At 37.4% G+C, this 23,266-nt stretch overlaps 2 protein-coding genes across 3 annotated transcripts in view; one reads left to right on the top strand and one right to left on the bottom strand.

Annotated features, from left to right (window-relative positions):
- Positions 1-11,323, bottom strand: part of lnx2a (ligand of numb-protein X 2a) — a 30,265-nt gene extending 18,942 nt beyond the window's left edge. Inside the window, exons 1-2 of one of the 2 annotated variants that reach the window (XM_007248995.4) lie at positions 11,148-11,323; positions 4,658-5,179 (exon numbers count right to left, since the gene is read on the bottom strand). In XM_007248995.4, the coding sequence (XP_007249057.2) occupies positions 4,658-5,061 (404 nt within the window). In that variant the 5' untranslated portion in view covers positions 5,062-5,179; positions 11,148-11,323. Of the gene's footprint in view, positions 1-277; positions 370-4,657; positions 5,180-11,147 lie in introns of those variants that run through there. The other variant, XM_049486193.1, reaches the window with a different exon arrangement.
- A 255-nt stretch (positions 11,324-11,578) lies between these two features.
- Positions 11,579-17,023, top strand: si:ch211-140b10.6 (uncharacterized LOC103033184). Its single transcript, XM_007248994.4, has 3 exons — positions 11,579-11,707; positions 13,954-14,028; positions 16,032-17,023. The coding sequence occupies exons 1-3, from the start codon at positions 11,676-11,678 to the stop codon at positions 16,387-16,389; spliced, it is 465 nt and encodes a 154-aa protein (XP_007249056.3). The 5' UTR covers positions 11,579-11,675; the 3' UTR covers positions 16,390-17,023.
- Positions 17,024-23,266: the final 6,243 nt, after the last annotated feature.

Consider the following 23,266-nt stretch of genomic DNA (forward strand, 5'->3'; position numbering starts at 1 on the left):
AAAGGATCTTACAGAAAGCCTACAGTTTGTCCTCAGAGCCTCTTCATTGAGTCTCGGCTCAGCCACAGACGCTTGGCACAGACTACCAGGGAACCTGTGCCAGCCTCAACACAAGCCAAACCTGAACGTATCCAAAGCGCCACAGCTCAGTTCATGCTGTAGCCCAACCGCTGATCCAGAAAGCCATCCAACTAATCTCACAAACTACTCGAAAAATCCAGCGGGCCTAGCCAAACCTCAACTAACTCCAACATCCAGTGCGATTTTAGCCACTCACCATAACCCCGGGTTACCCTTGGCAGTCTCACAGAAGAAGTGATTGAAAAGGTCTCTGGAGTTGAAGTTTCCCAGCATGGCTGTGGAGAAACATGGAGCAGCAGGGAGCCAACACATGCAGCGAAGCCGCTAATCTACCGTCACATGACTGAACGGGGCAAATAATCCCCTGATGGGATGTCAGATCAGCCCTGGTTTGGCCTGCGCTCTGGAGAAAGCGAACAAACTGATACCAGTCCAGCACTTAAACACATCAGATCAGTGGAGCACCAGAATGTAGATCACGTCCCTTCAGTGCACAGGGCACGATGAGGGATATCTTCTTGAGTACTCTGTTAAATCCTGTGGGAACTACATTAAATCCACAGTTACAAACAATTACGTAAACCCTAAAACAGAACCTTGTGGGACTTCTCACAGTATGCTAACTGAAACAGACCTGCACTGGGATTAACATTTAGGGTTCATTGTGTTAACCATTCAAGCTATCAGTCTTTTAGCAACCAAACCCTGAAATTACAAATTACTATTTTGGGTGTTTGTTACAGTTATGATTTAGTGAAATGTGCATTTTTCATATCATATTTATGTTCCACATATGACAGTTTTGCTAGTGTTTGCACATAGCCGTAAATATATGCATTATTTTACACTAGAAATCATAAGTGCTTTAAGGTAAACACCTTAGAAATCCTTATTGTGAGTACATGCTGAAGATGTACAGTGGACTAGGCCAACTACTCTTGCTGATAATAGCCAGATCTAGAAACATTTACATTTATCTGATGTCCAAACATGTTGATACATTGCACACCACTGAGAAAATAACTTGGTTAGAAGATAAAAAACACTTTCTTAAGATTCCAGTGCTGTATCAGTTACCTGTTAACAGTTAACTGTTAAATCATTTTTAGTCCAGAATGCACATCCCTAGTCTATAGTAGAATACTGCTACTTCTATTTCTAAAGTCATCATTCCTTGAGAGCAAAACTGTTTCTATTTATATAGTCAAAAGTATAGGAATATGAATTTACAACCATGTAAAAAAAATCCCCACAATATGTTTTTTTCGGAATAAATAATTGGTAACATTTGCATAAACTATATGTCCAATTTTCAGTGGAAACCTCTTCTAATAAATGCATTAAGATACTTAAAGCCATTACTAACCATTACTGACACAGATGTTTAAATAAACATACAGCTTGTCTAGTCCCTGTAGAGAAGTATTGTCAATAAAATAGGACTCCCTTTAGCAGATAACCCTGAATCTATCAACATCGTGTTCAATGCCAGGCAAAAAAAGCCCCCAGCACAGAGCTGTGGAGCAGTGGAACTGTGTTCACTATAACGATGGCACTTCATCTAATATTTTTGGGATGTGGTAGGAAGTTAAAGGTGACTTGTCCTCACAATAAAATCATCACAGTAAAGCTACAAAATCTAGTAGAAAGCCTTTCCTTGAGAATATATACCGTTACTCCAATTAAAACGCTTATTTTATAAAGAAACAACGAAAAAACAGCTGTCCTAATACTTTTGTCCATATAGAGTAACTAGAATTAGACAGATTATAATGTAGACAGATTCAGACCCAATATAGACAAGCCTATATTAAAAACAACCAGTGCTTAATAATTGTATAGACTTGTGAAAAACAAATAATAGCCCATCATATCATTACCTTCAATATATCATCATTTATGTATATAATTTATAAGAACATTTATCTATTCATGTACAGCTCTTAAAAAAATTAAGAGATCAATTTAGATTCTAAATCAGTTTCTCAGATTTTGCTATTTTTAAGTATATGTTTGAGTTTAATAACCATTTATGTTTTCTTCTATAAACTACAGACAACATTTCTCCCAAATTCCAAATAAAAATATTGTCATTTAGAGCATGTATTTGCAGAAAATGAGAAATGGCGTAAATAAGAAAATCAAGTTGTAGAGCTTTTAGACCTCAAATAATGCAAAGAAAACAAATTCATAAAGTTTTAAGAGTTCAGAAATCTGTGAAATCAGGTGGAGTAACCCTGTTTTTCATGCATTTTGGCATGCTCTTCTTCACCAGTCTTACACACTGCTTTTGGAAAATTCAAGCAGTTCAGCTTGGTTTGATGGCTTGTGATCATTTTTAAGCGGTCTCTTGTTTTTTTCCAGAGCTGTATATGTTTTACTGATACAATGCAACTATTCCAGCTGATCAACCCAGCTCCTGATCTGTACTGTGCAACTGCCTCCAAGTGCCATCGCAATTCTGCCCTAATGTAATGCACCCCTGGGCACAAGAATAGAACTGCGAGTGAATCCGCTGTACTCCCTGTCCCAGTACACTCCAGTGGGCACACACTTCTGCTTCAGCTGTGCCTGTTGTTAAAATGCGCTCTGCAAGGTGAGCGTGCGCTGTCGCACGCTGTGTCTGAAGTGTACACTCTCGTGTAAGCTTTTATGTACAGGGTGAATTCTACAGCTCTTCTTAGAGCTAACATCCCATCCCTTCTGAGAGCTGTGAAAATAGCAACACAGAAGTTGCATAATGTTCATGAATCTTTTACAGTAGCTGTACTGGCGATGCTGTGCCAGGCGAGTAATGGCTTTGTGAAAAGGTTGACTAAAAAGGCTGATGTAGAGCTACACAGCAATTCAAATGTAAGACCTTGAATTAAATGGACGCAACAATAACTATTATACTATTATTGTTAGTAATAAGCACATATTAATTCATAATAACAGAATGTTTGGGGATATAGGCTGTTGCACATCTAGTTTAATGTGATAAACATTCGCAATGTTATAATAGATATTGCTATTTTTATATGCTGATGTCATGCAAAAACCCTGAATCTCCATAATGAAAACTTTAGAGACTACTTAACTTTCAGTAGAAATCTAACTTAAAAATATATTTAAGCATTCCTCGTGGTTCATTCATCATCGAATTTTAACACAATGTTAAGAAGAATTGCCAGATTCTAGAAACAAGTGTAAAAAAGGGAGAGACAATATACCTTTTTGCTTCAACATTCACTGGTATTGTTTTAAGCTCCACTGGCCATATAAAAGCACTGTGTAGTTCCATAATTACAGACTGTAGCCTTTCTGTTTCTCTGCATACTTCAAAATTCTCCTTCAATGGTCAGAACCATTCTAAAATGGTCAGAACCCCACAGAAATACCACAGAGCAGCTATTATTTGGGTGCTGGATCATTTTCAGCACTGCAGTAACACTGGTATGGTCCTGGGGTGTCAGTGTGTGTTGAATGGATCATATACAACAGTGCTGCTGGTGTTGTTAAACACCTCAGTGTCACTACTGGACTGAGAATAGACCATTAAAAATACCATTAGGTGTCCTGTGGGCAGCTTCTTGTGAGCACTGATAAAGAACTGGAGGATGATCTACAAACTGTGCAACAACAGATCTTCTGTCTCTGACTTTACATCTACAAGGTGGAGCAGCTACAGGTAGAAGTGTCTAATTGAGTGGACAGTGAATGGACACAGTGTTTAAAAACTCCAGCAGCACTTATTTTTGGTAGTCGATTAATCTGATGAGTATTTTTTCGATAAGTCGATTAGTCAGTGATTATTTCTGGCAGGTCCTCCGTCACTAAAAATGATGGAAACAGCTGAACATGAGATTTAAAAGGCTTTTAAATGTCTAGATGTTGTTTAAACGTGGAGAGTACTGATATTTAGATTAGTGATTAAATATGTAATATATCTGTTGTGTTTGGGCACTTTTGGAGACATAGACTAAGTTAAGTGTAAACTGTGTGAGTGAGCCATTTACCCATCTCCCATTGTGTTTTTGTCCCCAGCACTTTGTGTAATGCAGGACTGGTACAAATTAACGATTAGTCGGCAAGGAAATTTGTAGTCGACAAATTTAATTAATCAACATTGACGATTATATCGACTAATCGTTGAAGAACACTGACAACACCACCACCTAAGAATGAACCATGGATCATGGAAAATATTACCAAAGAATTATAAAAAAGTATGCAGAGAAACAAAAGGACTACATTGTTTAATAATATTTTTATTATAATATATGTATAATATATTTATTATTATAATAAAACATAATTATATTATTTATAGAATGTAATTACAGAAGTGTTCTTATATGGAAAGTAAAGCTGATAAGATGGATAATATATTAAAGAATATAAAGTAGTATTCTAAATGGACTGTGTATAAGTAATACAAACTATTCATATACTGTAATTTGTGCATGAGTATTGATATGTGTGTAATACATTGTGGACCTACACCAACATAAGTACATGTTATAATATATGCTACAACATATAAGCACAAACAGGTGGCACAAAGAACCGACAGTGTGTGTGTGTGTGTGTGTACCTGTGTTTGAGGTGAGCCTCCAGGTCACAGCGGGGCATGCTGAGTGAGCAGACCGGCGCGAGCGGGCAAGTGACAGACAGTTTGTCCAGCAGTTTGTGCACCAGGATGCTGGAGCGTCTGCAGCCGTGCAGTTGCAGCCGGGCACGGTCCAGCGGGCAGAAGTCTCGCTCCTGCAGGAAGCTGCGTAGGCAGCGGGCGCAGAACGTGTGACCGCATGGCGTGTCCAGCGGCTGCACCAGCGGCTGCAGACAGATGTGGCACACCAGGTCATCGTCCACCTCCAGGCGGTAGTTATACAGGTGATTCTCCCAGGACCGGTGGATCTGACCGCATTCCGGACACAGCGCGTCCAGAAGAGCCTCATTCACCACTCCAGCGTCTACACCTTCGCCCAGGCTGCCCATTGCTCACAGGCTGGTAAATAAACACTCGAGGGGTTGTTTATGGGGGCGTCCGCACCATAGGCCTTAGAAGGAGTCAGGCAGAGGACGGCCGCCCCCCAACAGACTTAATGGCATCCCTCTGAAAGAGAAAAAACTTAGATCAGAGATGTTACAATAACTCAAAAACCTGATTACATGAGCATTAAAACTTTAGCAGTTTATATGATGAGACTGTATTTTATAATATTTTAATGATCCTACTGGTGTCCCATATTAAGCAGCAGTGACTGTTTACATTTGTATTATTATTTTAATATTTAAAAAATTATAAGTAGTTTGTTTTTATTTTTTCTGTAAAGTTTTCACTGTCTAGCTTTTTATTATTACTTACACCACAATTGTATACTATTGAAATGAGAATATATTTTTTTAAAGTATTACTAGCTTGAGTTCAAACAAATGCAAATTGAAAATGAGCAAACTGAAATTAAAGTAATTAAAAATGTTACCTAATTATTGTCAACAATATCAGTATAGTGCATACAGGAAGTGAGTTCACATAGACATTACAGACAGAACTGGTGGAACAGACAGACTAACACAGTGACCAGTGAGCAGGTAGACAGGTCGGGAGAGAGAGGTTGTTATGATTTCTGATCGAGTAAGAGGCTCAGTGTGTGTGTGTGTGGTGTGAGATTATGCCGTGTGGCTGTGTGGGGTTACTCCTGTACACTAATCTGACAGTGTAATCTCTCGCTCTCTCACCGGCTCAAATCTTCCAATCCAACAGAGAGGGAATTATCTGGGATTGAGGCAAGCAGTACCAAACAGAGAGAGAGAGAGAGAGAGAGAGAGAGAGAGAGAGAGAGAGAGAGAGAGAGGCAAATGAAAGGAAGATAGATGGACAGTAAAGGGAAGGAATGATGAGTATTGTGGAGATAAGAAAGGAGAGACAATGTGACTTAAATAAATAATCTAAGAGTAAATAATCTCTTAGGCAGATACAGATTTACAATGAGCTGAACACAAGACTACATCTCAAACTACACACCAACAATAAACATCACAACTTAAAGCTACACCTCACAACACAACACATTAACTCCTAACTAATACTATATTACAGTATCAGCACACATTTTCACAACTCCACTTTTGCACTTACTTTTCAGTTATTAACATCCATGCTCATGAAGTTATAAGGAGTGTTTAGGCTTGGACTGCTTTTCTTATGCTTTTCACAATACAGATATAACAGACCAGTCAAAACAGAGGGTATTTACATACATACTGTATGTCTAAACACCCCTTCCAATGAACATATTCAGCTAGTGTTTTTTAGTTGCTTATTCATTATTTTAGGTAACATTTTTTTCAAAAGCTGGATTATTAAGTAATGTGATTGATATCAGTGTATTATGTTGTATGGTGTGTTTGAATGTATGTGGTCTTTTTCTATAGGATGCAGTTTCTGGTTGCCTAAGAAAATATTCCTCTGGTGGGACAATAAAGTAAAGTCTAAGTCTATTTAAACTTATATCCACTGCTGACTGAATGGGCGGATGTAGATGCAAATAACTTTAAAGAAATAAACTCAAAGCAACTCACACACTGACAATAAACACAAAGCAAGAGAAACAAACTGACTGTACTACAGCTAACTGAAAAGAGGTAAGTAATAAACTAAGACAAAAAAACAAACTGGGAGCAATCACTAACAGACATGTAACACGCATAAGACCAGACAAAATAACACAGAAACAAAGGGGCTATACAGACACTGAGACAGATAAGGAACACCTGGGGAAAATAACAAGGGGGCTGGGTTACCAATGAGACAGGTGGGAACACTAATGACTAGGCGGGGCTATGTGAGCCATGTGAACACATGAGGAAAACAAACAGACAGGAAAAGCACAGAGACAGACCAGAAAAGACATGGTCAGGTATGGACTTAAAGTGAACAGTGTATAAAGCCCCCCAGAACTGATTTTTTCTGTGTCCTTGTTGTATTGTACATAAAGTGTCTCCCATTCTTTTATATTTATAATCTTATTTTTCTGTACTGGTTACACAGGTTATCACCTTTGTGTGATTTATTAATATTCATGTGTCATTTGTGTGGAAATGGTTTGGTTTTTGGAGGAATTATTCTCAACATGTTATAGTGTGGTGAACATTATGCCCAAGAAAAAACAAATTAGTTTTGTTTAAAGGAGCAGCTTGACAACTTTATAACACTATTTATACAACCTAGTGAAAGCTATTGCTGTGAGGTTTGCTGAGTCTGTGAAATACCACAAAGACTTCAACTCTCTTATGTATACTTACTATTAAATATGCATATATTACTCAGATACACAGATAAATGTGCACTATTAAAACACTAAGCATAGCAGGCTGTGTGTTTTTGGTGTAACAAATTAACAGTGATACTTCAACATTATATATACTGTAAGTCACATCAAATCATATGGTTTATAGCCATTTCTTTTAAAGCAAATTGGGAACTGCGCTGTTTAGTTATATACCCCAGCTTATATCCTTAACTGTATGCAATTACAGTACATCCCCACAGCAATGCTCCAAAATATCGTAGAAAGTCGTCTTGCCTGGACAGTAAAGACACTTACTCCAATAAAAGTAGGATAAACTATGTTTTAATAATCTTGATTTAAGAAGCCACGATGCCCATACAGTTTATCGGCCTTAAAGGCTCAGTAGTGAACGAAACCGGTGATGGAGAGGATGAGGATAGTCATGTTACGACTTTTTGATAAATAAATACAAATAAATTTTTTATTTATTTTTTATTTTGATCATTCATTATTTTTGACATAGTGGGCAAAAACAATACAGGTAATATATATCCCACACTACCCTCCATGCTTCACATGTATCCATGGCGACCAACCTCCAGCATCTTCATGCGTCCCCAGCCAGCATCTTCATGCGTCCCCAACCATCCCATCATCCACTATCCCTCCACTCTCTCGTTCTGCACCTTTTAAACGACAGAGCCGCCGTCTGCTACGCTCGTGTCCCTCTGACTACCTGTCTCTGTCTCTTTATCTTTGCAGCTGGATGTGAATTATTCATGAGGACACAAGGCTCCTCTGTTCGAATAACAAAGCCCTGTCATCATCTCATCACACAAACACACACACACTGTATATCGCAAGTGCAGAGCACGGCCTTGAGCACGCTTCATCTCGGGCACATTGTTGTAAATGAAGAGCCACCAATGCACTTAACTCTCGTCCTATTTTAAACAGTGGACGGCACAGCGAGGGATTCCGTTACATAAGCGAACGGGAACATTAAATGGCCTTTGGGTGCCATCCAGGAGAAATTATCTGTACTCTTTTTGTCTCAGGCAGCACTTTCTTCTCGCAGGAGTGTATGGATGAGGCTGAGCAACAGTCACGGCTTCAAGGCCGCTCTGTTTTCACTGTGTCTCTTTGTTTGCCATCAACTCTGGACTATCAGGATAATGTATCTTCTTACACAGTACAGTATCACAACATGCCCTTGACTGATTAAAAGGAAATATCATCAGTCTTTCAAAATATCTGTATTATTACACTGTTATGAAGTGGTGACTTGATGAAGGGGCTCAATCATGGTGAATAAAACCCTATGTCTTAACACTTCTAAAACCTGCATTACAAAATATTATAACACAAAATCTTGAATGGGTTCAAATACATTGTTTTATACATCTGTAATAAGACTTTGGCCTAAAACCTATTTTTGTATATGTTCATCTTCATCTTGCTGCACTCAGAAGAAATTAACCAACAGGAATAAAATATGGTGGGTAGTCATGCCAGACTGCTGTCTTGGTGAAGACAACCAACAAATCCATGTAAGACACTGTGATTCACTGTCAGTCAGTGCCAAGGTCAATGGTTTACTGTCACGAGGCATACATCCAGAGGACCAGGTGTCATGGGCACCTAGTGTGGGGTGCAATTTCTTAAGATGCCAAATCACCTTTTGTCTTCATTACAGGCGTGTTAACAGTCCAGCGTTACTAGTATTAGTAAAATTCAGCAACCAGTGGTCCTGCTCTTTTCTGAAAGCACACTCTGGCACACTATATGTCCAACAGGACAATGCTCATACACACTGCTGCTGCTGTCTTAAGAGCTTGCCTTGAAGACACAGATACTATGCCATGGCCAGCCAGATTATCAGACTTCTCCCAGACTGAAAATGTATGGGACACTCCACCCAACCACCACAAAATCTGCAGGAACTGGGAGAGAATATTCATGCTGCATGAGATGGGTTATCGCATGCCACCATTAGGAACCTCTACAACTCCATGCAGAGAAGTCTGGCATGTTGTGATACACGTGGATAACAAACTAGTCTTGTATGTGTGTAGCCTAATTAATATGACAAATATTGACTGATATTGTTCATATCAGTCATTGCAACTTAACACTTCCTTCTGAGTGCAACTATTTTTATAACCACTTCTTTGATGATGAGGGTATGTACTGCTGTTTCACCATCATCATTCCATTAGGGATCTCATTTATATGAAACTCATTCACAAAAAAAAAACATTTGTATGTTCACTGGTGGCTTTAAATAGTGCAGAAATTTGTTATATTTGTGTTATAGACATAGTGACCCCATGGTGATCCAAGGCCATAAGTTACTATTAAAGATAGAGCATTTCAAACCACTCTGTATGACTTTGTTTACCTCTCAGTGATTCAATTATTCCCTTTCAGTTCAGGTTTCATTCTCTGAAGAGCATCGTTCATTGCCCTAAATCTACCCCAAAACCAGGTTGATCTAGGCAGAGAGCAGCAGTACGTAACATGCAGCCATTTCTGGAGAGTCGCCTAAAATGATGTGCAGATTGAAGGCTATTGTCTTAGTCAGCAGCAGAAACAGCATAATAAACCCTGACAGAATGATGACGCCTGACGTCACAAGCTCATTGGAGGCTGTGTGTTTGAGGGGGAATGGAGGATGTGTCACCAGTCACACACTCTCCATTCTCCCAAACACAGAGTCCATTCACTCAAGCACACAGCCTCACACACATTCCCCCTTAATGCAGAGGCAGCCTTTCCTCAATCACACAGTCTCTCCTAATGCAACATATTAGCTTCACTAACAAGCTCTGTCCTGGACATGCTAACCTGGTTAGCATCCATTTCATTTGCAATTTCATTCCATGTCCTTCACTCTACCAAACATAAAAAAACATATAGAGCATCCATCCTATAAACAAACAAAGCATGCATTCCCATATATACATAGCATCCATTCCCATAAACACACACAGACACACATACATAGCATGCATTCCCTTATACATGTAGCATCCACCCCCTAGCTTACCTATACAAAACACAGCATCCATCCCCATAAACACACAGCTTCATCAGCCAACCTACATACATCCCATTGGTCCCCCTAAAACAAAGCATGCACCCCCCTCTGAACAAAGCAGGCATCCCTATAAAAAAAACAAGGCACACACATGCTTTTTCAACCCGCATTCTCCACCAGTGCCCTAACACATATTATCAATACAGTCACTTAAATGCTCATAGCAATGCATCCCACCTCATCACCTAAACAAAAAGCATCCAGGAGCAGCAGCATCCCCCTAAACAAAAGCATCCCACTTACCCTAAACACACAGGCTGCACAGAGGCTGCATTCCTCAGCCACACACCTTCCTAATGCAATGTCTCATCTGAGAATGCTGCTGGCCAGCTTTATCCAGTTCAGACATGCTCTCAACTTCACCCTCATTCCCTTATACCACATCCTCGCATTAATGCACAGTTTTAACAGCACTGACAGCCTTTAAATCTACATTAGACATGCAGACATCCCACCCAGTTCACCCTCATTAATTACCCATTCAACCCCTAGCATCCATTCCCCCAAACACAACCTGCATTCTTCAATGCAACAGCCTCCATTCCTCCATCCTACATCATACCACCATACATCACCATACATCCTCCATTCTCACATCACAACCTCCATCCATCTATCCATCCCTCCATCCCTCCAATTAACCCTCAACAAAAGACAACAGTGTCCCTGTTCATCCTGCATCCTCCTACCTCTCTCCTCGTGCTCGTGCTCCAGTCACCTAGTAGTTCTCGGTCACATCCACCCCCAGCCCCCACGCTCAGCCGCCCCTTCGCCCCTCAGATCTCCCCCAGCAGGCTCCGTCCTTCTCGGCCATCAGTTGCGGCTCCTCTCCGCTGCTTCAGCTCACTCCAGCCTCTCTCTCCGGCTGTCGGTCTGACCAGCCAAATCGCGCCCTCTGCCCCGCCTGATCAAAACACGACCTACATGCTGGGTTTTGCCCTGTCACAGATCGTAATACGCATAATTACTATTTATTTCCCAAGTCTAGTCACACACATACACATTTCAGTCCAAAAATTAACTAATGTCATTGCTGTATTTAGAAACTGCACTACGATTCTCTACTATTTCAGCGCTCATTCGTTCAGGCACACAGCCGCTCAGCTATTGGTCCTAAATTGGGTCCTCACGGGTGAAAACAATTTGTAGTCTTTGTAGTCTCTAAGCAATAATAGAGGAATCGCTGTAACTGGAAGTTAAAATCGTCCGTCAGTGTGATGGATAAGGATACAGCCAGTGAGTTGGAGAGGTAGGTCGTTTAACAGACGATGTTAAGCTGTTTAAATGTGATTTAATCGGGGAAATGGGATTTTAATGCTGAGCGAAAGCAGTGTTAGCCTGTTAGCTTAACGTCTATTACTGCAGAACTGAACATGAAAACATTAACCTAGCTAGTTACCTGAATATTCAGGCTAATTCACTTACATCTGGTTTGATTACATGATTTAAATCGCATATTTTTGCAATAACGAAAACCTAATGGAGATGTTGGATCTCGAACTGATCTGTGTGGTGAATTTTAAGTGTAGCTAGTTAACGTTAACATAACGTAGGTTAGCTAACTAAGTTAATTAGCTTGCTTTGGCTTCATAACAGAGGTAAGTTAACTAGCTAAGCTACAAACTGATCACTTGACAGCAGGGCAGGGTTGCCAGGTCCAAGAAAAATATTCAGCCCAAACTCAGTCTAAAACCCGCCCTTCAGAAGCTTAAACTAGCCCAAAATATCTGTCTGTCACAGGATTGAAGCAAATGGCAAAACAACTATTAGTGTACGACTTAGTATTATGTTTATAAGGGGTTTATTATCCGTATTGCTATTTATCTTTAAGTCATTAATAATATTGTAACATTTATGATTTATTTGTTTTTTATAACAGTTTTATATCCCAGTTAAGAACATTTATCGGTAATAGTAACAAAATTAGCAAAAAATAAATAAAAATAGAACTGACTTTTATTTACTTATTTCTGTTCTTGCCCCCCCTGAACTCTCTTCTCTCCTCTATAACACTTTTTTCATTGCCAGTAACTGGTTAGCTACAAACTAGGGGTACACTGAATATTTTTTTGTTTGAAACTGTACAAAATGAAATATTTAGCTAAATATCAAACGTGTTTTAATTTGCAGGTATTCATTAATTTTACCACATTTTTAGCTATTGCATAATGCAATAGCTTAAAAGCATTTTTTCTATTGCAAATATTTTTTGTTTAAATTATGTGGTCTTATTTGGCTAAACACCCAAATAATTATTTTTTTCTCAATAATAATTTTGGTTGCAAAATATGCAACCTTTTTACATTCAAATACTGTATTTAATACACAGCACACACATTGACATTAAATATGATTGATGTGTTAAACAGTCAATGTTATTAGAAATGTAGATAGTTACTGCCTATTTAGAAAAAAAAAAGTAATTATGTGTGTAACATAGTGCAGCACAGTTGCGGTACACTAACAGTAGCAGATGAGAATTAGTGCCTGTTGCAGTTTGAAATAGCAAAGGCTTATTGTCCTAAAAACAGTTGTCTCCAAATGGTAAATTGGCAGTAGGGGAAAAGTATGAACATGTTCTTAGTATTTAATGTAACTTAATGTAAAAAGATTCTGTTCTGATAAATAAACAAAAAAATATATAAGTGTATAGAAATAAATGTTTTATTCAGCATTTTTTTGTACAATAATGCATATAATTGTGCAGTATATTCAGATAATATAATAAGAACATTATTTTAAAGTGGATTGGCACTATAAATATTCTATATGTACAGTTTAGTCTTACAGAAAACTGTTACCAACCTGGAGATCCTCTTTACAGCAGATATTGATTCCAAAACACATTCGATACACCAGACCCCTTTGTTGATCCTATTCAGTGATAACAAACACTGAAGGCAGCCTGTCCAAGCATTCTGAAAACATTAGAAGCTAAAGCTGGAGCAGAATAGGGCTGGACCTAAACTCTAAAGGGTTGATTACCACTGATTGGAGGAGGGTAGAGTAGCATAAACCCATACTTGAGTAGATGCATTAAACAGAATCAAAAGCAAAATACAACATTCTTACTGTATTAGCACAAAAATTATATTTTAATTGATAGAAATATTAATGGAAATTGAAATTAATTACGTCAAGTTTACCCAAAAAGTAAAAGTATTATCTAAAAAACACTCAGAGAAGGACAAATCAAAGCTGTGCTTGAGCACATGTAATTATTTAAATGTTATTAGTTACTCCTTTCCTCTGACACTGATACAGTGGGTGTGCTATGTGTGAGGAATGGACTGTGTTCTTGCCGCTGAGGCAGCAAGTTTCTCGGGCACCTGTTTTGTGAACTGCGGTCAAAGGGCAGCTGTGGACAGTTGGTGATGCCACTAAGAGGTGGTGACTCAGCTGCTGGACTGGGTCGCTGCAGGACACACACGTGCATTCATTTCCTGTTGTCTGTTTTATGGACACTGAAGAATTAATCCATTCTCCTCCTCACAGACGTGCAGTTGAAGAACTCCTGAAAGAGGCCAGTCGAGCCAAAGTACGGGCAGAGACCATGGGGCCAGCGGGGTGGTGAGTCATTGGTGTCTATAACCTGTTTTTATTAATTCTGATGGATTTTTTTTTTTTTCCATTAAATAGTATCATTTTACAAATGTTGAGCAACAGACAGGTAAAAAAATGAATGCAGAAGAAAAAGGAGCAAAATATACAAAAAATTGTGTGGATGCAGTCATCTTTACAGACAAAGATAGATAGGAGGAAGTGTCCGCATTCAATGCACACCTTGCAGAAAATCCAAAAAACATGTTTCAACAGTCGTGGGCTTAACATGGTAAATGTTAGCAGTGATACATTAAACTTTTTGTTTATTGAGTAAATAAACCAACCAAAATTGTTCCATGTGAAGTCCAGGTGTGATCCACTTTTATTGAATTGTCTTTTCAGCAGCAGTACATGAATTTCTATAGCTTTGTCTGAATAAAGCATAAAGCAGGGGTGGACAATATTTAATCGTATTCAGTTTTATTTAATACAACATTATCATCAATACACCCATACAGTGCAGTGTAAAGTTGTTAGGCTGCCTCTCAAGTGCAATGATAGAAATGGATAAAAGGGTACGTAGTAGTAGTAGTAGTAGTAGTAGTAGTAGTAGTAGTAGTAAGTAGTGTAAAGACGACAGCCAGAGCACAAAGAGAAGGCACAGGAACTGTAAATACAATAAATATGAATAAATATGTGTATAAGCAGGAACTGCAGCTCAGCCAGAGGGGGACAATTAAAGTGACATCGGTAATTACTTTACTAATCAATAAACGTTTGTCAAAATATGGTCTCTAAGTGATTGACAGCTTAGGTATTTAGGTTGTCTTAATTTGTGTAATTAGTAGTTTAAAATATATAAGATAAGTCAGAACTGTTGTGTAAATTATATTGCACTAAATGTTTGTAAACAGATCACAGATGTACGGTATATTAACAATTTGTACAGTGCATGTAAGCATTAGCAGCTTAGTGTTAATGAATACTAATTACATCATAAATGTTTATTAACTATTTATGTTCTTATTTTCTTTTTTATTTTAGCATAGATATAATTTCTATATCTATAACCCTAAACAATTGCCTTTACCATACGATGGAGAAATATAGGTCAATTCTACAAAACCTTTTTACAACCAGTGTGTAGTAACTGGTTAAAATGTGAAAATATTTGTTGCTGTATTGTGTTTTTTTTATTTTCTTCTAATACTTTTTCTTTTGAAAATCAAATGTATTTTATAACAATATATTATACAATCTGAGACTATTATAGCATACTATATTTATTGCATTCTAAAATCATAGCATAATATTCAGCTCTGGAAAAAAACAAGAGACCACTTAAAATGATGAGTTTCTTTGATTTTACCAAATTGAAAACCTCTGAAATATAATTAAGAGGAAGATGGATGATCACATGTCATCAAACCAAGCTGAACTGCTTGAATTTTTACACCAGCAGTGGCATAAAGTTATTCAAAAACAGTGTGTAAGACTGGTGGAGGAGAACATGCCAAGATGCATGTAAACTGTGATAAAACCAGGGTTATTCCACCAAATATTAATACTCTTAAAACTTTATAAATGTAAACTTATTTTCTTTGCATTATTTGAAGTCTGAAAGCTCTTCATCTTTTTTGTTGTTTTAGCCATTTCTCATTTTCTGCAAATAGATGCTCTAAATGACTATTTTTATTCGATAACACACTGTTTACAGTGTATCATTTTTCATATATTCTTTATCTCAAATATAATAAGCTTGAAATAACAGCATTTACGACTCAAGTACCTAGAGGTGTATAGTATCGGAGCTTTCTGTTGTAGCCGATATTGTGTGTAAGAGCAAGTATCGGTGCTAATACTGATGCAGTGTTGGTATACTCTTGTGAGTATGCTGACTACCGAGAGTATGTTATTGCTTGCATATAAGAGCTTTGATTTTAATGTGTGCCGTTAGGTAATGACTATGAACTAGTTAACAATAATGAACTAGCACACAAACAGTATAATGTATATTTTATGTTTGATAGGATGAAGTGCCCTCTGGGAAGCACCAACAAACGGTTCCTGCTGAACACCCTGCGCTCGTCTGCTCTGGAGTGCCGCTCTGCTGGCCAGGCAGCTACAGAAAGGAGAGGAGACACTCGCAGGAGGGACGGGGATAAACATCGTCACAGTGAAGACAAAGAGCACAGACATAGAAAAGACAGAGAACACAGGACAGAACACACCCGCTCTCGTTCTCACTCAGAAAGGCACCACACATCCTCTAGGAGTGCTGTAGCATCCAGAGACCACTCTCCCCATCAATCAAACAGGACCCGCTCCCGCTCACCTGTCAGAGACCGGTCAGCGCTCAGGAAATCTAGAGATCGGACTCCAAAATAATGCACCGCTGGAGAGGAAGAGTCCTTATAAGTCTAGACTGCTGTGTACAGCAATTAATCTCTCAGTGAACACCAGATATCTTAAACCCTCTTGTCAGAAACTTGAACTATTTAATTGTTGTTATGCTTTTTCTGTTGATTTTTCTGAGAGGATGTACTGTTTAAAATTGCTTGCTATATAAGAACGTATGTACTGAGAATAGTTTATTATCTCAAACAAATGTCTCAAGTAATGAATAAAACCATAAATGGAGGTTGAACTTTTTGTGGGCAGCTAAACATTATTTTGAAGATTTGTTGATTTTATTTTTAAATTTAATCTATTTTAATATACAGCTTATTTTAAATGTGTCCTTTTGCTTAAGGGATGCCATAGCTTTGGTTTCTTGAGTTTAAGAATTCTCAGCAGTTATGTGTCACATGTTCAGTCAAAAATGTATCTGTATTTGATGATACCTGAATAAGTAAACATGTTGTGGTAAATATGCGTTGTGAAAAAATGTATCTCCAAAAATTAATGGTGAGAAAACTGACAGAAAAAAGACCTAGCAGAGTTGCCAGTCTGCTATACCCTTACTGTATACACTGGATATTGTATACCCTCACAGTAGCAATAAATTGTATCTCACTTTTTACTCTGTGGTGTTGCTATATCGTCAGACATTTGCCTTCCTGTTGCTGTCTGGACTCTGAAAATATTTTGTACATATTTTATTGTTTACAGCTCCAATTTAATGCTGTTTTGCAAAAACATTAAATTGGGGGAAAAAAAAGTTGTCACTAAAGTTACATTCACGTTGTTTCTCTCTCTTATGGAGAAAATTCACTGCTGTAAGAAGGTTAAGGGTAATATTAAGTTTTAGTTAGGTTACATTTAGGGTTAGTCAGCTGAATTTAGGTTAAAGTGTAGGTAACGTTTGGTTTAGCTTCAGGTATAGATTAAATTTAGGTGTAGTAAGATAAGTATTTTTGTCTTGAATTCAAATGTTCACTAATTGGATGAGTCTGTGCTCACTGCAGCCTCAGCTTTCTGTTCTTGTTCTTAATTGGGTTTTTTAATAATTGCATGACTGTGTACAGGTACATCAAATATACATATTCAAGTATAGAAACTGTTGTGGAAATAACACTTTCATACATTTGAAAATATAATTTATATATTATTTCATTTAATAACATACTGGTGAAAAGATGCGTAGTATTTTTATAATTATGGATTATAGCACATTTTAGTCCTTTTTATTCCAAATCCTAATTATCAGCTAAACACAATGAGCAATACACAATTCAATAATTAAATACATACTAAATTATAGTACTAATATACATTACATTACATTACATTTGGCAGAGGCTTTTGTCCAAAGCGACTTACAATATAAATATAAATGTAATGGCCGGTCTAATCAGAAAAAACTGACAACAACTGTTTGATGTTAATGTAATTTAAATTGTGACCAGGCATTTTTACTGAATTGCATAAAATAATTATTTATCTATACAATTGTATTATTGGATTTTAAATGGGCCATTTTTGTTAGCAAACAGTTTCCCATCCAAAGGCCACTCCAGCAGCTCATCTTTTAAAGATTTGTCCTCTCTATACAGATTTTGCAACCTCTGTCAAATGATGTGATTTATTGCTCTGTTATGCTTCTTTCCTGGACAAGTTTGAATTCAATTTAAAAGTCATTATCGTTGCTTTTACATTACTCTCCGTTGGTCATTGTTTGCCCAGGCTTTCGTTGTCGCCACTAGGTAAGCAGGTTTTATCGCCTGACACTGACATGGGTTATGCGTGTTCTCGTCAGACTGACGGACTGCTTATTGTCTTAAAAGCAGGTAAAAAGCTTTTCCTGTAATCTGTCCTGCCTCCCTTCCACTCACCTGAAGAACTACATAAACATAGACCTGATTCAAAACTGGATTCAGGTCTTATTCTCAGTCATTAGGACATCATACACAATCTAATGCCTACTGTAACATTACTGAAAGTTTCTTATCTGTATTAAACTTTTTTAGCTTTTGTAGCAAAAACATTTTTTTTTAATTATGTATTTTGTTTGTTTAATTCTGGATAGTATAAAGAACCTTTAGTAGGCTTCCATAGGGAAGAAATAGACATTTTTTGTTATTTTTTAGATGTTCATTTTACTAAATTAAAATATGTACATACAAATTACTTCCAATACATTTTCAGAAGCATTCTTCAAGCGTTCTTTAGAAAATGTTCAAAGAATTCTATTTGAATTAAGTTGAATGTTTAAATGGCTTTTGCCTGGTTAAACAGGTCTTCTTATAACAGGAAAGCTGGAATAAAACATACAAATAGTACAAGTCTAATCTTGAATAACAATTTTGCTTACTGTTGTATATATTGAAAGAATATGTTATTATTTTAATTAATATGTCAACAGACAAATATTTTTTATTTAAAACAATTCATTACTAATGATAATGATCAATGATTTTATTATACTACTGTGTTTATTCATTTTAACCCTCCTGATATGTTAAAATATATCCATAGCTAGGCTTAATTAGTTTGATTAACATGTAAACAAAAAATGATTTAATTGACTGAATAACTTAATTTAATGTCTTTAAATAAAAACTTTAGCTAAAGATAATATTTATGAAGTTTTTTTTTTCTTTTTATCTATGTTTAAATTATTAGAACATGGGAAATTTAAATTCACTATTATAAATTGCAAACTTGTGTAAATTAATACAAGTAGTTTTAAAAATATAGTTTTAAAGTTTCAGATAATTTTGTACCTGTCTGTGCCTTGTGGAGAGATCTCTATGAGGTAATATTACATCATATCAAAGTTCAGAAGCACATATTTCACGAATGTGTTTTTTTAACTGTCGTTCTGCACAGCGTAAAACAACATTTAATCAGTTAACCCCTAGAAACAGCAAACACTTTGCATTTAAACATCACATCCTGTTTCATATTGTGCAATTTGCTCACATTTTAATCCACCTTTTTGGGTTTGTACTTTATGTTCCAGTGCTTTAAATTCTGCGTTTGCGTTGCGTGCAGGCCGACTCTACTTTACACATCACTTAAGACCATTAGGCCTCTCATAACTTCCATGGATATGCCATCAAACCACGTCTCACTCACGCTTCATAAACCTCATTGTCCGGCTCCAGCATTGTGGCAATCGCCGCGGATAACTATTTCCTTCCCTTTCAAAACGAAGTCATATATAAACACCATTAAGCGCCGTTCCATGGCCTGGTGTGAGAGGAATGGGTTTGCTCGAACTTTATGGCAGAGCATGAGAGGCCCATTTAGATATGAGAAAAAGTACCATGATTGCTTTTGAAGAGGTCCATGCAAACACAGCATTGTATCACAGATGGTCTCGAGGCAGCCAGACACGGCGTAAAAAGGCCAAGCGCGCTTTCAGCGATTTTCAGACATTGTAATGTACCTTTCATAGACTGCTGTTCTAGTTATGACATTCTGACTCCAAAATGTGATTGCTCAGCCCACACACACACACACAATCACAGCCTGAGCTGAGTGTTCACCCCCATCTCCACCACCAACATCACTATCACCAGCATCACCACCCATCCCTTAGTGGACTAATTGAGTTCTCCTTCGCACTCCTTGATAATTGGTTTATGCCGAACATCTTGGCTTTATTTAACTACGAGGGCTTTAGGTTAATGGAGCGTGAGGCAGGCGTGCCTAATGGCAGGTAAACCTGGAGGCTCTGGGGAAACAGCTAGAGAGGGAAATGGGCTCTGATTGTTGCCCGTGTCCATAACAGACCCGACACGGGACTGAGTTAAATGGGCCATTTCATGTGTGCATTTTTGACCTCTCACGCTAAGATACCATGACCTGTCTCCCTTCCACTGCTAAGCTTGTTCCATATGCTGTATTTTATTGATAATACGTAGAATTCACAGTATCAATCAAATTATCCAATTTGGGCTCCACCCATGAACGTATTCTGAACTTCATCAAACACTGTAAATGAAAGAATTCAGCAAACACTTGTTTGACACTGTGACCATCTGTGTCTGAATTTCTCCCATTGTGCCTCACTGTTGTTGCCTTTACCACATTAAGGAAGGGTCTTCCTACTTGCTACATGATTAAAATCATTTAATAATGACTAGACATACCACTCAAGACTATAGTCTGAAAGAGTATAGCTCAGGTAATCAGGACAGGACATCAAACAAGAACTAGATATACACACAGCAACAAAAACACAGTAGCACACAGAAAGTGCTGATTCTACCTATTGAGCTATCTTACTGTGGATACTGTAACATGAAAACTACAGAAACTCATCTCCTCTGGCAGCAGATTTAAATGTTCATTTTTATTTTTAACTTGCTGTACTTGTTTTAACTTTGGGAAGGAGAGTAACATAATTTCAATCCTCTGTATGTCCTGTACATATGCAGAATTGACAATAAAACTACTTCACTTGACATGTCTTGACTAAACATTAGGTCAGCCGGATTACCATTGGGGAATACTTGCTTACACACCACAGACAAAGTCCATCAGTCAAGACCTGTATGGTGTGAAAATACATAAAATTAGTGTTGGTTTGGGGAATATAATAATGAAAAACACCAGAAGTCAGTGGCTACTGAATGTTTTTTTTTTTGCAAATACTCAGATACATACTTTTCTCAACCAGATAAATCTTATCCATGTCTTCAGTAAAGTGTCAAAAACTTGTCAATGTGGAGCAGTATGTTTACTGTGAGCTAATATTTGTTGTTAGAAAACAAATATTTCAAATAGGTATTTAAACAAGTTATAGACAATCAAATACACTTTGTGTACAGTATAAACTTCAAATCATTGTTTTTAAAAAGTCTATACAAAAAAAACTAAATAATTTTACATTAATTGTTTTTCCTTCAATAAATTTAGTTTTTTGTTTATTTGTTTTTGGTTGGAGGGCATACACTAAAATAATTTTATATTCCCATCTACTAACTAGGACTCCCCTATCAAAGTTGGAGTTAGCCTTTGCCTTCTCTTTGTCTCCAAGTATCCTGAAATAAGCCACTACCAGCATGTTTTCCAACTGCTACTAACATAGTGTCACTGGACAACTGAACTCACTCGAAAGCAAACATTAAAGCAACATAAATGACAGCAAGCGGACAGTGAACTGTATGTACATACACAAGATAAGTTCGAGAACATCTGTAATTACGGTATAAACACATTCATAGGTTGAGTAAAAATACAGTTTAACCTACAGTGAGCCTCACAGCAATCTGATTTTTTGTACTGTGCACAATTCCCATCCTCTTTTTCTGTGACATAAAAAGGTAATGTAAAAAAATAAAGTTAAAAGAACAGTGGAACAAAATCCAATTATCACTAACCTCTATTTAAATTTCTATTCCCCAGAGCTTGACTTGTATGTATTATTGGAGCAATGCTGTGAGGATTTGATTGCACTGAGTGACAAGAGTTTTCAGGACAGAATGTTCATCACGACCCCACCCAACTTAATTTCCAACTCTTTAACTAGTGCTGTTTATTCAAATCACCAGAGAACTGCCAATAAGTTCTTCTGTTTTCTGCTATTAGTTCAAAAGTACTATTCTATTGGCAATCCTTCTCTACAGGGACTAAATAAGTTGTTTTTGTAAAGTAGCTGAAGGCATTTATTAGAAAGGGCATTATTTGAGCATGTTTTCTACGTATAGCCTCATGTACGTTGTCCTTTTTTGAATTGTGTAATTTTAGCTAAATGAATATAGTTAGTTAGTGACTAATTACCCAAAAAATCTACAATCAATCAATCAATTTTAAAGGGGCACCCTTTCAGGCACATACAAAAAAAACAAAACGAAAAAATGATGGAAGAAAGACATACTTGTCACAACAGTTTTATATATACGGCCATGTTCAACTATTGCTGATGCTGTAAAACACCGACTATTTATTATGATCAAGAAAAAAAGGAGAACCCCGGTGTAAAATTGACTTTGGGTGTAGTAAAACATGATAAAAAGTACTTACCTTTGTTTTATAGCCCACCTTCGCTCTTTGAAAGTTATTAATGCCTCGATTTAAATGTCAGGGCTCTCCGGATTCTACCAAGGAGATGTGGAAGTACATTGAGCCTGGATAACGGTGTAAAAAGCAATTTATTGGGGCATAATATGCCCCGATACGGCCATTGTACAGTTTGCTGTTCAAAAAGCACAAACTTACTGGATCTAAGAAAGCTGTGGGAGAGTGGAGGGGGGCTATTCAGCAAAGGTAAGTACTTTTTATCATGTTTTACTACACTCAAAGTCCATTTTACACCAGAGTTCTCCTTTATGTACAATTGTTTGTATTGACCCACTGATTTTGAAATGTTCACACAACAATGATGATGAGACTGCTAGATTCTAATAGTGTACAAAAGTAGAATTTTAAAGGCTTTAAAGGTTTCTTCTTCATTTTTGACATCCCTCTCCTTCTTTTCCTGTCTTCCATTATTATTGTCCATCTGTGCCATTGATTTCTTTCGCGTATCCACACTGTCTTGATAAGCCAATTACTCCAACAACGTGAATCGATTGATAACAGTTTACCTCTGTGGTACATTTGCTGTTACGTAATATGAAGATATTTGACAGCATTTTAACCACCTTTGACACATGCGTGTGAGACACTACACCCCTGGCGTAGCTGAGTGCAGATGCAAGAGGCGACTGCAGGTGTAGCCTTGCTAGTCTTGGGCAAACACACATGTTTGTTAAGGCCATTGATCTGAACATGGCCAGTCCTGTTCAATTATTGGTGAACCGTGGGGCAAGCCTGAAGGAAAAAAAAGACACTGCTGTCAGCCTTTTGTGTAAACAGTGACACCAATGGCCAG

The sequence above is a fragment of the Astyanax mexicanus genome, chromosome 1, assembly GCF_023375975.1.
Source record: "Astyanax mexicanus isolate ESR-SI-001 chromosome 1, AstMex3_surface, whole genome shotgun sequence".
In the NCBI taxonomy this organism is placed as follows: Eukaryota; Metazoa; Chordata; class Actinopteri; order Characiformes; family Acestrorhamphidae; genus Astyanax; species Astyanax mexicanus.